Genomic DNA, 15,912 nt, shown 5'->3' with positions numbered 1-15,912 from the left:
AGTGAAGAAGGCAAGTCCTGTCTGGAATGTTGAGAAAACCAGGTGCCACAGCCCAGGAGATACCATCCTTCCAGGAGGCCTTTGGAATCCATTGTGTGGGCTCATTTTGAGTTGTCACAGTAACCAGGGTGTTACCGCTGGGCCAGGGTTGCTAAAATGTCCTCCTAAACCTGGGATAGTCTCACACCATGAATCGTCCCACCCTCATTGGGAAATACTAGGCTGCTCCTGTAACTTAACTTTTAGTTTGTCCACCCGTAAAATGGGGCTAATAATCTATCTCAAAGATTTTTTGTAAAAACGCTTTTCCATAAACGGTATTTATAGTTGTTACTGTAGTTGCTAGTTCTAATGACGTGCTATTGCTATCTAAGGAAGGCCTTAAATTTCTCCGTTGTAAGCCACAGGCCATGATGTCATTAACTACAGTTTCTAGGAAAACCAGCATATTCCAGGAGGACTGCGCCCGCGGAGAGAAAAACCTTTTGAGAAAGGCCGGCCCACGAAAAACTCTTCCTCCCGCAGACTCAGATGTTTGGCGAACCACATTGCCCAGCGGCCCCCGCGGCCAGGGGCCGACGCTCTCACCGTGCATTCTGGGATTGGTAGTTCTCAGGCCCTCGCTGTCGGCCTGCGCTGCCCGGCACCAGGAACTCGCCTTCCCAGCTTGCCGCGCGGCCGGGGGAGCAGCCCGGCGACCAGGAAACGGGAAAGATGGCGACTGCTCGGCGACGTTGAGGCCGCGTTGGGCGGTTCGGACTCAAGAGTGGTGAGTCTCGGGCGATGGAAGCGTTTTCCAGGAGCTTGCAGAGAAGGCGAGAGTGAGGGCACAGCGGTGGCTCCTGTCTCCGGGATAAGGCGGGAAGAACGCCTCAGGGAAGGGGCACGAGCTTGGAAAGCTCTGGCGGGCAGGAGCGAAAGGGCGCGGGCCCCAGCGGGAGTGTTGGTTCCTGGGGGCACAGGGCAGGTCCCTGGACGATGTTCCAGGTCAGACCTTTTCCCACGCGCACAGCACCTGTGATACCCTCAGTCCGACTTTATTCCTTCATGTTTCGAGTAGCCCTTGCTCCAGACAAACTGAAACTCTGGCTTTTCTCCCAGAACCAGTCATGCTTTCCCGCCTCTGCGCCTCCTGTATTATTTCTTTTTCCGGGAATGACTTCTTTCTGGCACCTTCAGTTACACATCTTCAAATTCTACCTATATTTCAGTGCTCAAGAGCTACTTCCTCTACAGTCTTTCCAAATTCCCTTTTACAAGTGAAAGTAAACTTCTTTGAACTCCTGCAATAATTCATCTGAGCCTGCATCCTGCTATGTGTCTCATAACCCTCTATTGTTTTGTAAGCTTCCTGTGGACAGGATCTTCCTGATTTCCTTTTGTAACTCACACAGCGCCTAGCACGGTGCCTTGCATATAGTGGATGCTTGATAAGTACATAGTTCATTGAATGAAAAAAAGACTCTGCCCCTGCCCTACCAGAACTGAGGAACTCAAAGATGCGGAGGTTTGTGATAAGTGGAACCTATAATAAAAGTTTCCTACGTTTGCTTTCTTCTTATTTGCACTTCCCATTCTCTTCTAAGCTCACTCCACTCAGCCTTCTACTCCCTCCATGCCACCGAAACAGCTCTTGTCAAAGGTCACCAAGCCATCTCTGTTTTTCCAAATGCAAGGGTCACTCCTTTATTTTCTAGTCTTTCTCCACTTGACACAGGTAACCCCTCCCTCCTTGAAACACATTTTTGACTTCTGTGATGCCGAACTTTACTATTTTTTCTTCTTTCTCACTGGCTGTTGTTTCTTTCCAGTTTTTTCCTCTGGCTCCTCCTGTGCCTGACTTATAAATGTTACAGTGTTCCAGAGGTCAATCCTGGGTCCTCTTCTAATTTCTTCTTTAACTAGAATGCCTACTTAGGTAATATCATTTAGTGTCCCATGTCTTTAAAAGCAATCTGTATATTGATAACTCAAGTTACTGTCTCCAGACTCTCTCTTGAGTTGCAGAATTATATTTTCAACCGCCTTTCTGGAATCTCCACTTGGTTTTCTTATTGACATCTTACACTCAATATGGTCAAAATAAAACTTTTGATTTCTTCTAAGTCTTTTCCTTCCCCAGTCTCCTCTGGTCACTAATGGCACCGTGAACCATTTAACCAGTTGGTCAGACCGTAAATTTAGGAGTTATGTTTGTCTCTCCTCTTTGTTTCCTCCCTTCATCAGTAAGTCCTTTCAGCTCTGCCTTCAAAATGTACCCTGAAGCCTTCTACTTCTTTTCATCTCCATTGCCACTTTCCTAGAACAAGCCACTGTCATCTCTTGTGTAGACTACTATAATAGCATTCTCAGTGGTTCTGTGTTCACTGTTGCCTCCCTACCGTATATTTTCTTGAAGTCACCAAAGTAATTCTTTGAAAATGTAAAATAAGACCACATCACTTCCTGTTTAACACCTTTCTAAGGTTCCCACTGCAGTTAGATTAAAATCCAAGTTCCTTTACCCTGGCCTGAAACACAGTTCCATGATCTAACCCCTGCCTACCTCCCTGAACTCATCTCGAATTAGTCTTCCCCCTTGGTCACTGCCACTGAGCCACATGAGTCTCTTTGTTTTGGCCGTGCTGTGCAGCCTGCGGGATCTTAGATCCCTGACCAGGGATCAAACCCCGCCCCAGCAGTGAAAGCATTGAATCCTAACCACTGGACCGCCAAGGAATTCCTCACACGAGTCTATTTTATTTTTTTTACATATTTTTTATTTTTATTTTTGGCTGCCGAGGGTCTTTGTTGTGGCATGCAGGATCTTTGTTGCGGCGCATGGGCTTCTCTCTAGTTGTGGTGCTCAGGCTCCAGAGCGCGTGGGCTCTGTAGTTTGCTGCACACACGCTCTCTAGTTGAGGCGTGCGGGCTCAGTAGTTGTAGCGTACGGGCTTAGTTGCCCCGCGGCATGTGGGATCTTAGTTCCCTGATCAGGGATCGAACCCTCATCCCCTGCATTGCAGGGCGGATTCTTTACCACTGGACCACCAGGGAAGTCCCACACGAGTCTATTTTTAATTGGCAAACATGCTAAGCTAGTTCTTGCCCCAGTGCCTTACTGTCCCTTCTGCCCAATAAATTCTTTTCCCTGATTTTTGCAGACTCTATTCCCATCATTCAAGTCTCAGCTTACATGTCATCTAAAAAATTCTTTCCAGAGCCTTCTATCTCTTGTTCATACTGCTCCCCATCACGTCACCCTGTTTTACTCTCTTCATTAGCACTCATTTCTGTTTGAAATTCTCTTATCTTTCTGCCTAACTGTTGTCTGCTTCACTGGAGTTTAAGCATCATGAGATCAGAGACTTTGTTTTGTTTACTGCTGTATCTCTAGTACTTAGAATAGTTTCTGGCACCTACCAGGTACACAGTGAATATTTGTCGAAAGAATGTTGATGTCCAGGGTGCTTTATAGAGAAGATGGCCTTTCCTCTGGATTGTTTTCTTTTTTTCTTTAATAGAAGAGGGCTATTTTATTTTATATATTTATTTTTATTTTTGGCTGCATTGGGTCTTCGTTGCTGTGCGCGGGCTTCTCGTTGCGGTGAAGCATGGGCTAGAGCACGGGCTCTAGGCTCATGGGCTTCAGTAGCTGTGGCTTGCGGTCTCTAGAGCGCAGGCTCAGTAGTTGTGGCGCATGGGCTTAGTTGCTCTGCGGCATGTGGGATCTTCCCAGACCAGGGATTGAACCCGTATCCCCTGCATTGGCAGGCAGATTCTTAACCGCTGTGCCACCAGGGAAGTCCCTGGATTGTTTTCTTAGGGCTATAAGTGGACGAGACATAAGTATAATTTCCATGTGATATGCATGACGTACTGGCAATTTTGAGGTAAAATGGGTTGTCTCCACCTTTTGAAAGTGCTACTTGTTCATTTTTTTCTCTTCTTTACATACTCTCCCTTCTTAAAAATACATGACAGGAATTACATGGGAAAGGGGGATCGTAAGCTAAAGCTTAGGGAACTGTTATTTCATTGGAACCATTTGGGGTTAAAGTAAGTTCTGAAAAATATATCCTGAGGCTTAGGGATGGTGGTGGTGATGGTGGAATAGAGGCAGATTCAGACTTGCTGTCTGAATTTAGCACCTGGCTGAAGTAGATTTTGTAGTCTGAAGGGCAGTTGACAGTGTGGCATGGTGTTCAATGTCCTCTAGGCAGTATGGGGACAGAACAAATTCCTGCTCAAACTTTTCATGGGACTGGATCACAATCAAGGCTGTGAAAATCTGAGTAGGGAACATGAGTCAGAACATCTGTGATCTCTAGTGTCTGGTACACTTCTTCCTCCCTCTTTCCCTCCTTCCCTCTCTCCATTCCTCCCTCCCTTATTTTAAATTCTAAAATAATTATAGATTCTCAGGAAGTTGTAAAACCAAAGTGTATGGAGTCCTATGTACCCTTCACAAGTTTTTGCCATTGCATAACTAGAAATACATTTCTTTTAATCTGAGTAAAATGAGTTTCTCTATTTGAATTTAGGTTTCCTTGAGGTGCTGATCATAATCCCAAAATCTCTAAGTTAAACTCCTTTTTTCTCTTTTGAGCTTTCTTTATGAGCTCAAGAGAACTTATCTCCCTTAGATGTATATACGTTGACTGATCCTGGTGGGCTGGCAGACACAGTAGACTCTTAAGATAAACAAAACAAGATGCTTCTAGAGATAGCTAGTATACTATTCATTAACTAACATTTCTTTTAATACTCTTGCAGTCTAATTATAAAAATAAGCTATATTCATTGTATACTTTTGGAAATGAATATATACAAAAAGGAATCCCAGAGAAATAATATAGCGTTAATGAATAAGAATGGGCCTCTGGAGCCAGACTGCCTAAAACTCTGACACTTAACACCCGTGTGTCCTTAGGCAAGTTACTTTATATATCTGAGCTTCAGTTTCTTCATCCATAAAGCATGCATACCAATATATCTACCTCAGAGGGTTGTTTTGAGATTAAGTAAATTATTTGTAAAAAGTTTAGAGCAGTACCTAGTACATAATAAATACTCCTCTTACCCATGACAGATGGCAGGAGAGCTGGCTGATAAGAAGGACCGTGAGGCATCACCTTCCAAGGAGGAAAGGAAGCGATCTCGGACTCCTGACAGAGAACGGGATAGAGACCGAGACCGGAAGTCTTCCCCATCTAAAGATAGGAAACGGCATCGTTCAAGGGAAAGGCGTCGAGGAGGCAGCCGTTCTCGCTCCCGTTCCCGTTCCAAGTCTACAGAAAGGTAAAGTAATTTTCTGTTTGTTACGTGGAAAGGGAGTGTACATTTCAGTACATGTCAAACTCCTTTATTCTTGGTTTTCCTCTGATGCCGCCATATTAGGGCATTAGTCTTTCATACATTTCTCTACACCTAGTGACCCAGTAGTTCTTAAAGGTTAAGAGGGAACTTGTAAGATGAAGGTCCAGATGATCGAGGAAGATAGTTCATCTGTTCACATAATCCATGGCCTATCATTGCCACTGATACTTAGCAGTACAGCTCTGAGCTCTAAGACCTTCTTAGAACTCCCTCATAACTTCTTGGGAAACACATTTTCCAATTTGTAAAATATTACTTTGGGGAGAAAAGAGCATGGGAACCTTCTTAGGGCTGCAGTGAAGCAGTATACTCAGGAAGTATCATGTAATTTCTTAAATGTGCTGTCTTCAGAGAACGCCGGCACAAAGAACGAGAGCGAGATAAGGAGCGGGATCGGAATAAGAAGGACCGAGATCGGGATAAGGATGGGCACAGACGGGACCGCAAGCGATCCAGGTACCTGGGGGAGTGGGAGTGGGCTTTAGGGCACCGCTCTGCTCGCTTCCCGTCTGCATCTCAGCTGGCTCAGCTTCGGGGGAAAGTAAATTTTCCATAGTGAATCCTATTGGCAGCTATTGTAGAGCTGTCTTTTTTAGAAGGCACACACCTTCTTTGGAAAGTATAACCAGTTAGTGAAGTCACCACCTCTTGAGGGTCAGCTTGTTCTTAGAATTTAGAAATTAGTTTGAAAAGGTTACCAGCCAACAAAACAGCTCCATCAGACCATTCAGTTTTCTACCCAGAATGTACAACATATATTTGTTGGGATAGCTTAATGCACCAGTATCTTGATCTCTTTGTTCTGGAAACTTTCTTTTTTTTTTTTTATTTGTTTCTTATTTATATTTTGTTTGCGTTGGGTCTTCGTTGCTGCACATGGGCTTTTTTCTCTAGTTGCGGTGAGCGGGGGCTACTCTTTGTTGTGGTGCGCCGGCTTCTCATTGCGCTGGCTTCTCTTGTTGCGGAGCACGGGCTCTAGGCGTGTGGGCTTCAGTAGTTGTGGCACACAGGCTCAGTAGCTGTGGCTCGCGGGCTCTAGAACGCAGGCTCAGTAGTTGTGGCGCATGAGCTTAGTTGCTCCACGGCATGTGGGATCTTCCCGGACCAGGGCTCGAACCCGTGTCCCGTGCATTGGCAGGCGGATTTTTAACCACTGCACCACCAGGGAAGCCCTGGAGACTTTCTATACAAAGTTTTTATTAGGCCCTGAATCTGTAGGTTAGAATTCAGGGCAAAGAATAGAATTCTTGTAACAAACGCAGTGGGGTTATTTGAGATCTCTTGCATATTAAGCTTATAGCAGGTGTGGGGAAAAGATTGCTGGGGCTGGTAGGAAGGAGAGATGAGGAAAGGACATATATAGCAGTATCTGGGAAGGGTGTATGTGGGTGGCCATGTCGGCTAAATTTATTGTGTATTCTAAAGTAATGCAGCATTTTTTTTTCTTCTGACATGCATATGCTATTTGGAGGAAATATTTTTTTAATCAAAATATAGTTGATTTACAATATTGTATTAGTCTCAAGTATATAACAAAGTGATTCAGTTTCGTACACACACACACACACACACACACACAAACACACAAGTATATTTTCTGGTTCTTTTCCATTATAGGTTATTACAAGATATTGAATATAGTTCCCTGTGCTATACAGTAAATTCTTTTTTTTAAGAATTTTTTTTTTTTTTTTTAATTTATTTTTTTTGGCTGTGTTGGGTCTTCGTTCCTGTGCGAGGGCTTTCTCTAGTTGTGGCAAGCGGGGGCCACTCTTCATCGCGGTGCGCGGGCCTCTCACTGTCGCGGCCTCTCTTGTTGCGGAGCACAGGCTCCAGACGCGCAGGCTCAGTAGTTGTGGCTCACGGGCCTAGTTGCTCCGTGGCATGTGGGATCCTCCCAGACCAGGGCTCGAACCCGTGTCCCCTGCATTGGCAGGCAGATTCTCAACCACTGCGCCACCAGGGAAGCCCTAAGAATTTTTTTAATTGTACGTTTTTTATTTTTAAAAAAGTTTTATTTATTTATTTTTGGCTGCGTTGGGTCTTCGTTGTGGCACAGGCTTTCTCTAATTGCGGCGAGCGGGGGCTACTCTGTTGTGGTACGCAGGCTTCTCATTGCCGTGGCTTCTCTTGTTGCGGAGCACGGGCTCTAGGCGCAGGGGCTTCAGTAATTGTGGCACGCAGGCTCAGTAGTTGTGGCTTGCGGGTTCTAGAGCACAGGCTCAGTAGTTGTGGCTCGTGGGCTCTAGAGCGCAGGCTCAGTAGTTGTGGTGCACGAGCTTAGTTGCTCCGCGGCATGTGGGATCTTCCCAGATCAGAGCTCGAACCCATGTCCCCTGCATTGGCAGGCAGATTCTCAACCACTGTGCCACCAGGGAAGTCCCTGCAGTAAATTCTTGTTGTTTATTTTATATATAGTCGTGTGTATCTGTTAATCCCATACTCCTAATTTAGTCTAATTTAGCCTTCCCCGCCCCCCTTCCCCTTTGGTAACCATAAGTTTGTTTTCTGTGTCTGTGAGTTTGTTTCTGTTTTGTAAATAATTCATTTGTATTATTTTTTAGATTCCACGTATAAGTGATACCATATATTTGTCTTTCTCTGTCTGACTTCACTCAGTGTGATAATCTCTAGGTCCATCCATGTTGCTGCAAATGGTAATATTTCCTTCTTTTTTTATGGCTGAGTAATATTTGGAGGAAATATTTTTGATATCAGTAGTGAAGATCCACTTCCCAGAAGAGAATAGTCTCAGAAAAGGAGATTCAGGTAGAATGGGGCCAAGACAGGGCCATCGTTAGGTTTCAGAGCAGGCAGAGTGACCAGGCCTGCAAAAGGAGCTTCAGGACATGTTGGAGGACCGTGGGCCAGTCTTGCTGAGTGGTGGGAAAACTTCCATCCTCTTTTGGCGAGCTCAGTCTGAACCTCATCCAGGGGCTAGGCTAAGAGTGATATGGACTTTTCCTGTTCCTTTGCCTTAAAGTTTGTCTCCTGGCCGAGGAAAAGATTTTAAATCTCGGAAAGACAGAGACTCTAGGAAGGATGAAGAGGATGAACATGGTGATAAGAAGCCTAAGGTAAAAAGAGGAAGGATTTTTTTCCTCATCTTCCTCTTCAGTTCAAGCCCAACTTTGTTCTTCACAGGGAGAGAGCCTCTATGGACTGAAGTCCTGTGTTTTATCTTCAGGCCCAGCCATTATCCCTGGAGGAACTTCTGGCCAAGAAAAAGGCTGAGGAAGAAGCTGAGGCTAAGGTAAGAGCTTGAAGGTCTGTATTAGTTGGCTAGGGCTGCCATGACAGAACACACGGACTGAGTGACTTAAACAACAGAAATTTATTTCCTCACAGTTCTGGAGGCTAGAAGTCTGAGATCAGATGGGGTTGTTTCTTCTGAGGCTTCTCTCCTTAGCTTGTAGATGGATGTCTTTTCCATATTCACATGCTCTTCCCTCTGTGTGTGTATGCTCCTGGTATCTCTGTGTGTCCAAATTTTCTCTTTTTATAAGGACACAGTCAGATTGGTTTAGGGCCCAATCTTGGAGCCTCAGGTTACCTTAATCACCCCTTTAAAGGCTTTGTCTCCAAATACAGTCACATTCTGAGGTACTGGAGGGTAGGGCTTCAACATGTGAATTTTGAGGGAGACACAGTTTAGCCCATAACAGGGTCCTGGGCCTATTTATGTTTTCCTTAACATGTTTAATGCCTGAGCAAATATTTTTGGGCCCCCTGCCATCTTGCCGTCAGTGATGTGATTATACCCTGTTCCCAGATCCTTTGTTTACAGTTGTAATCTGTTTTGTAGCCCAAGTTCCTCTCCAAAGCAGAACGAGAGGCTGAAGCCCTAAAGCGACGGCAGCAGGAGGTGGAGGAGCGGCAGAGGTTGCTTGAAGAAGAGAGGAAGAAAAGGAAACAGTTCCAAGACTTGGGCAGGAAAATGTTGGGTTCGTTTTCTTACCCTGTAGCTCCTAGACGGGGTAGGGAAGGGTGGGATGGGATTGTGGTGTAACTCAGGAGAGCTAGAAACCTATTTGCTCTGAGTTTGGAAGAAGGAAGGATGGGGCAAGTTTCTGAGAAAAATATCTTTCTGTTAGGTCTCCATTGCCCTTGTATCATAAATCTCCCCCCCCTTTTTTTACTCATTTGGTGTCTGTTGTCTGGATCTCCTCCATGCCCTCTTTTTTCTTCCACTGAGTTCTTCTGCAGCTTTGCTTTCTTTGGTCTGCAGAAGACCCTCAGGAACGGGAACGTCGGGAACGCAGGGAGAGGATGGAGCGGGAGACCAACGGAAATGAGGATGAGGAAGGGCGGCAGAAGATCCGGGAGGAGAAGGATAAGAGCAAGGAACTGCATGCCATTAAGGTGCAGGCCTCAGCTCTGTCTTCATGGCCCCACGCTCCTCACACACTAAGGAGGTTTGGTTGTTTGGCCATTCTGATCTCTGTATATGAGATTTGGGCCTCCCGTTTGATGGGCTTTGTGTTCTGTACCCGGGCAGGAGCGTTACCTGGGTGGCATCAAGAAGCGGCGCCGGACAAGGCATCTCAATGACCGCAAGTTTGTCTTTGAGTGGGATGCATCTGAGGACACTTCCATTGACTACAACCCCCTGTGAGTGTCTTCAGGCCTCAGTGCTTGGTCTTTTAAACTAGGCAGTTGCTAGAGAGAACCAGTGACTACAGAGATAGAAGTAAGATAGGCTGGGATGAGGAGATGGGTAAAATAGTAGTTAGCCAGCCCTCTGGGCGATGAAAGACCCTGGCTGGAAGGGGAACTGGTACATGTTGGTAGTCTGCACCTCCATCCTTGTGCTTAGCAGCTCCTTCTCTTTTCCTCTTCCTCTGTCTCAATCCCAGGTACAAAGAACGGCACCAGGTGCAGTTGTTGGGGCGAGGCTTCATTGCAGGCATTGACCTAAAGCAGCAGAAGCGAGAGCAATCACGTTTCTATGGAGACCTAATGGAGAAGAGGCGGACGCTGGAAGAAAAGGAGCAGGAGGAGTGAGTGGTCAGGGCTGCGGGTGGTTGGGCAGAGCCGAGTCTACAGGAAGGAGATGGAGGATACGAACCCCCTTCATTCCCCATGTCCTGCTCCAGGGCAAGACTCCGCAAACTTCGTAAGAAGGAAGCCAAGCAACGCTGGGATGATCGGCATTGGTCCCAGAAGAAGTTGGATGAGATGACAGACAGGGACTGGCGGATCTTCCGTGAGGACTACAGCATCACCACCAAAGGTGGCAAGATCCCCAATCCCATCCGGTCCTGGAAAGACTCTTCTCTGCCTCCACACATCTTGGAGGTCATCGATAAGTGTGGCTACAAGGTACAAAGGAGCAGATGGGCCCAGAAGGCCTAACGTGTTCCCAGATTCTAGGGGTACAGATTTAATTTGAGAACAGAGAACTTTGTTCCTAGACTGTTTGGTGCCTTCTCTGCCAGTGGGCACCAAGGTGACGTCTCTCAGTTTCTGGTGGAAGTATTGTTTGTTGATTGTGTTTCTTCTCGGGTCCCATTCCTGTTCACTGTGCTTGGTATCCTCCCACTGTGCTGGCATATGTGCCGACTCTGTCAGCAGCAGCCCAGGCAGTATAATTTTGCCTGTACACGTTACTGTCTCTGGGTCACTACAGGAGCCGACACCTATCCAGCGTCAGGCAATTCCCATTGGGCTACAGAATCGTGACATCATTGGAGTGGCTGAGACTGGCAGTGGCAAGACAGCGGCCTTCCTCATCCCGTTGCTGGTCTGGATTACCACTCTCCCCAAAATTGACAGGTGACATCAGCTGACACCAGCTGGAGTGGGTTTGACTGAGCAGGAGATGTGAAAATGGCAAATGAGCATTTGGGTTTCTTTTTAAGTCTATAATCAGAAGCCTTTAGTCTGGGTCAGATATTAGGGAACAATTGGATCATGATGTCAAAGAAGTGTATGATTTTATTGCTGGCAAGGACCACTCCCCGGAGAGCTTGGCTATCCCGGAGTCTGATTTTTAAGAGCGATTGTTACATTCTTTTCCCACCACCCTCCTCATTCCCTTTAGTTGCCCTTAAGAGTGACTTTGTCTTGCTCCTGTTTGTGGTTGGATGAGAACCAAAGCTCATGAAACTGTGGGATGTCCCATTTACCACAGGATCGAAGAGTCAGACCAGGGCCCTTATGCCATCATCCTGGCCCCCACTCGTGAGCTGGCTCAGCAGATTGAGGAAGAGACCATCAAGTTTGGGAAGCCGCTAGGCATCCGCACTGTGGCTGTCATCGGCGGCATCTCCAGAGAAGACCAGGGCTTCAGGCTGCGCATGGGTTGTGAGGTTTGTTCACCGAGCCAGCAGCCAGCCCGCCATTTGGGAGGGCTCTCTGGGGACTCTGTTTCTAGTTTCTGCCGTAGATGTACAGTAAATGAAGAAAGGGGCTGGTTTGTGTATATGTGCTGTTATTTATGGAGGACTCATGCACCAGGGATTGTACTCTGTATATCATTAATTCTCACAACCACCTTAAAGAGAATAGATAACGGTATTTCCATTTTACAGGTGAAGCTGAGGGTCAGGTTAATAACTTGCCCAAAGTCACAGCTGGTGATGGGCAGAGCTGAGACTCATATGTGAAGGCTGTGCTCTTAATCGCTCTGGAAGGCCATGTCGTTGATTTCGTGTTGCTTTCTTCTTAGGGTTGGGGAGGAGAGCTTTTTACAAGAAGTCTGCTGTAGGAATTGAGTCTTCTGCAGGCTTATTAGTATAATCCCTCTATCCAACCCCCTCCATGGTATCGCTTAGTCTCTCTTCTGTGTAAGAAAGTTCTGTTGATGTTGCCTCTTCTGTCTAATCCCTGGACCTTACTCAGAGACCCCATTTATTCCTGAAAAAATCCAAGGTAGCAACAAGTGATTTCATGCCACTTCTCAGGAACTTTCACTACCAAACATAACTGGAGGTTGGGGTCATAGTTCCTTAGCATTGGGGATCTGTTGCCCAAGTGGGTGGATAGTTCACAGAAGAGAGAAGAAAGGGGTACCTGCTGGGGCCACACATGATTCCACTGTACCCCCCAGATAGTGATTGCTACTCCAGGACGTCTGATTGATGTGCTGGAGAACCGCTACCTGGTGCTGAGCCGCTGTACCTATGTGGTTCTGGATGAGGCAGACAGGATGATTGATATGGGCTTTGAGCCAGACGTCCAGAAGATCCTGGAGCACATGCCTGTCAGCAACCAGAAGCCGGACACAGATGAGGCTGAGGACCCTGAGAAGATGTTGGCCAACTTCGAGTCAGGAAAACATAAGTACCGCCAAGTAAGGCTGCTTCCCTAGGCTGGGAAAAGTTGGGCAAGTTGCCAAACCTGCTCCAGGGCCCTTCTTGCCCTAGGCAAGTGCATGTTTCCAGAATGGTGAGGCGTGGCTCACCATGTACAGTCCTCTCACAGTCCTAGCAGTGTAGCCTCTTAGCCCTGGAAATATGGTTCCGAAGAGTCATGCTACTGCCCGCCACAGGTGCTGGCAAATGCTCTCAGCCCTTCCTGTTATCATAAGATGTAAAGTACTCTGCTGAACAGGCACTGAGGAAAGAAGTGGGAAGGCAAAGGACAGTTTTCTGTCTGTCAGGCACTACTTCTGTCAAAACTCACACCATGGCTCATTTTCTGTTCTGCAGCTTGGGCTGCGCTGCCTGTGCTGATGGTGGGATGTGTGATGTGTCTGCCTGGGCCCAGGGCTGAACCTCTTGTTTTCATAGACAGTTATGTTCACGGCCACCATGCCCCCAGCGGTGGAGCGTCTGGCCCGGAGCTACCTTCGGCGACCTGCTGTGGTGTACATTGGCTCTGCCGGCAAGCCCCACGAACGTGTGGAACAGAAGGTCTTCCTCATGTCAGAGTCTGAAAAGAGGTATGGGGGCAGCTGAGCCAAGGGAAACAGAATGGAGAAGAGGCTTCTTTTAGTGCGAGTGGTGGCTGGAGGGCGACTGTTCTGCCATGTTGGAGAGCTGGGCATTGGAGATCCTGGAATTGGTGTTTGTAGATCAGCGTTGGGCATTTCACTTGGAGTGGAGGGTAGTATGCATCTCATTTTTCTCTTCCTCTTCTCTCCAGGAAAAAGCTGCTGGCAATCTTGGAGCAAGGCTTTGATCCACCCATCATCATTTTTGTCAACCAGAAGAAGGGCTGTGATGTTTTGGCCAAATCCCTGGAGAAGATGGGGGTGTGTCTGGGAGGGGAGAGCAATGCCTGGTCTCTTTGGTGCTGCTTTCTGAAACTAGACGGGCCGCCTAGGCTTCTGCTTTCAGTGCTTACCTATTCTTGAACCTCTCCAGTATTTAACAAGCCAGGGTCAGCGGGAAAAGGGTGGTTGATGGGGATAAAGAGGACTTGGTCAATTGCTATGACTCCCTGTCCATTCCAGCAGTGCCAGCCACAGCTGCCTTGGGTCTTCCTCCAAGTGTGCTGGGGCCAGGGAGAGGTTATGAGACACATCCTGGCGGGATCTGAGGATATGGAGTAGAGTGGGTCGAAGTGTTTCGTCTTTATATATGTTTGGGAGGGAGGATGGTGTAGTCAGGAGGGAGATGTTAGTCATCAGTGTCCTGTACTCCTGATACTGGTGTTGGAGGGGAAGGGTGTGTCCTCTCCACTCAGGCTTAAACTTCCTTAAATTTCTTGGTCCCTGCTTTCCACCGTCATCTCTTACCCTCATTCTCTCTTTCACTACTTCTCATCTGTCTGGCTCCACATCTCACCCCTGATTGCTTTACCTTTGACCTTGCCCTGTCTGTGTGTCTCCCCCCCCACCCCCCATCTCTCCTGTCCCTTTCTTCAGCTCATCTGTTCTCTCCTTACTTCAGTTGCCCTTGTTCTCTTTTCTGCCTCCTTCCCCTTTCCATCTCCCCTGCTGCTCTCTGCAACCCTCCCTCCTCCCGGTCCACTCCCTCCTAACTTCCGTCTTTCCATGATCCCATTGCTCTTTCTTCACCTCGCCATTCTTCCAACAGTACAACGCTTGTACGCTGCATGGTGGAAAAGGCCAGGAGCAGCGAGAGTTTGCACTATCCAACCTCAAGGCTGGGGCCAAGGATATTTTGGTGGCTACAGATGTGGCGGGTCGTGGTATCGACATCCAAGATGTGTCTATGGTTGTCAACTATGATATGGCCAAAAACATTGAAGGTAAGTGCAGGGGAAAGCAGCTTCAATCCAAGTAAAGGGAGATTCCTTGCCCATTTCTCCTCGAGTAGCTTCACTGAGGAGGCTATTGCTGCCAACTCTCACAGCTCAGAGCCTAGGGTTGCTTGTCCCAGTGAGAAGAGCTCCTGCTCTGTATCTCTCTTGGGTGTGTTGTCCCAGCTCCTGGGATTGCGCTCTGTCTTCTGGGTATGGAGAAGAACGGAGCTGGGCCACTCAGTCTTAATGTGGTAGGATGACCACCATCAGCAGTGCTAGCGGGGAGAGCACCATGGGCACTGCAGATGCAGGCAGCACGAGCTGTGTTTACTGCCCTCAGAAGTGTGGTGGGGAGGATGAAGCCTTTAGAAGTGGAGGCTTCAGACACTGCTCACCAGGGCATCTGGCCTGGCGCCCTGAGTGACATTCCTCCCCCTCCCCAGATTATATCCACCGCATTGGCCGCACGGGACGAGCAGGCAAGAGTGGTGTGGCCATCACCTTCCTCACCAAAGAGGACTCTGCCGTGTTCTATGAGCTGAAGCAAGCCATCCTGGAGAGCCCGGTGTCCTCCTGCCCCCCAGAGCTAGCCAACCACCCCGATGCCCAGCACAAGCCAGGCACCATCCTCACCAAGAAGCGCCGGGAAGAGACCATCTTTGCCTGACACAGCGCTCTCCCCACGGTTCAAGGCCATGCCCTGGAGCCTGTTCTTCAGGACCCTCATATCTCTTCCCAGGTCCTCACTCTTATGGGGGCTTAGGAAACAATCAGACTCCCTGGCCCAGACCCTCAGGTCTGAAGGCCTGAGTGTGGGGCTGTAAGAGGAGAAGAAGCTAGGAGGCAAGGAGAACAAATTACCCTAGGTTTTGGCCCAGCCCTGCCCCTCCGGCGGGCTTTGGGATTGCATTGGGCCATCAGCTCTTGCCAGGTATGGGGGCAGCCAACTGGCACTGCCTCCTAGACTGAACAAAACCTGGCTGCCGGGCTGGGACTTCTTCGGCACAGACGTGACTGTGTAAGCTGCAGCACCATCATTGCCCTAGATGACCCAGGGGATCTGGCACTGAGGAGTATGGATCTTGGACTCTTACTGTCATTTTGACAGCTGTTTGCCCTTTTGGATTATAAAACAAGTGGAGAGCCTTGTTTAGAGTTGTGCACGGCCCCTGTGCCAGGGGGTACTGTGCACTCTAGGCATCCCTCACCCGGGGAATTTTTTAGCAGGTGTGGGGACGGGGAGCTGGCTGAGTCCTTCTTGAAGTCAGAGTGAACTTTCTGTTTTCTATTCTCTGAGAAGATGAGTTTGTATGTTCTGAGAATAAATACACGAATATTAAGGCTGTGTCTTAGTTCTAGCTAAATTCATCTCCCAGGTCTTCCCTGGTACCACAGAAGACC

At 47.8% G+C, this 15,912-nt stretch overlaps 1 protein-coding gene across 1 annotated transcript; it reads left to right on the top strand.

The window, feature by feature from the left end:
• The first annotated feature begins 657 nt into the window (after positions 1 to 657).
• DDX23 (DEAD-box helicase 23) lies at positions 658 to 15,851 on the top strand. The gene is made up of 17 exons (XM_036866662.1): positions 658 to 769; positions 5,072 to 5,280; positions 5,710 to 5,814; positions 8,342 to 8,435; positions 8,546 to 8,611; positions 9,164 to 9,302; positions 9,587 to 9,720; positions 9,857 to 9,969; positions 10,215 to 10,358; positions 10,455 to 10,680; positions 10,988 to 11,133; positions 11,492 to 11,669; positions 12,410 to 12,652; positions 13,092 to 13,243; positions 13,447 to 13,555; positions 14,343 to 14,517; positions 14,955 to 15,851. Exons 2-17 carry the CDS (start codon positions 5,072 to 5,074, stop codon positions 15,176 to 15,178), a joined length of 2,457 nt encoding a protein of 818 aa, XP_036722557.1. The 5' UTR covers positions 658 to 769; the 3' UTR covers positions 15,179 to 15,851.
• The last annotated feature ends 61 nt before the right edge of the window (positions 15,852 to 15,912 follow it).

Source organism: Balaenoptera musculus, chromosome 10 (genome assembly GCF_009873245.2).
Source record: "Balaenoptera musculus isolate JJ_BM4_2016_0621 chromosome 10, mBalMus1.pri.v3, whole genome shotgun sequence".
Lineage (NCBI taxonomy): Eukaryota > Metazoa > Chordata > Mammalia > Artiodactyla > Balaenopteridae > Balaenoptera > Balaenoptera musculus.
Note: the sequence above shows the minus strand (reverse complement) of the source record. Positions and strands in the feature narration are given on the sequence as shown.

Excerpts from the sequence above, each read along its gene's own strand:
- DDX23 (XM_036866662.1), top strand. The coding sequence starts at position 5,072 with ATGGCAGGAGAGCTGGCTGATAAGAAGGACCGTGAGGCATCACCTTCC. Across the intron at positions 8,612-9,163 it reads AGGAAGAAGCTGAGGCTAAG|CCCAAGTTCCTCTCCAAAGC; the intron begins GTAAGAGCTTGA and ends TCTGTTTTGTAG. Across the intron at positions 9,721-9,856 it reads AGGAACTGCATGCCATTAAG|GAGCGTTACCTGGGTGGCAT; the intron begins GTGCAGGCCTCA and ends GTACCCGGGCAG.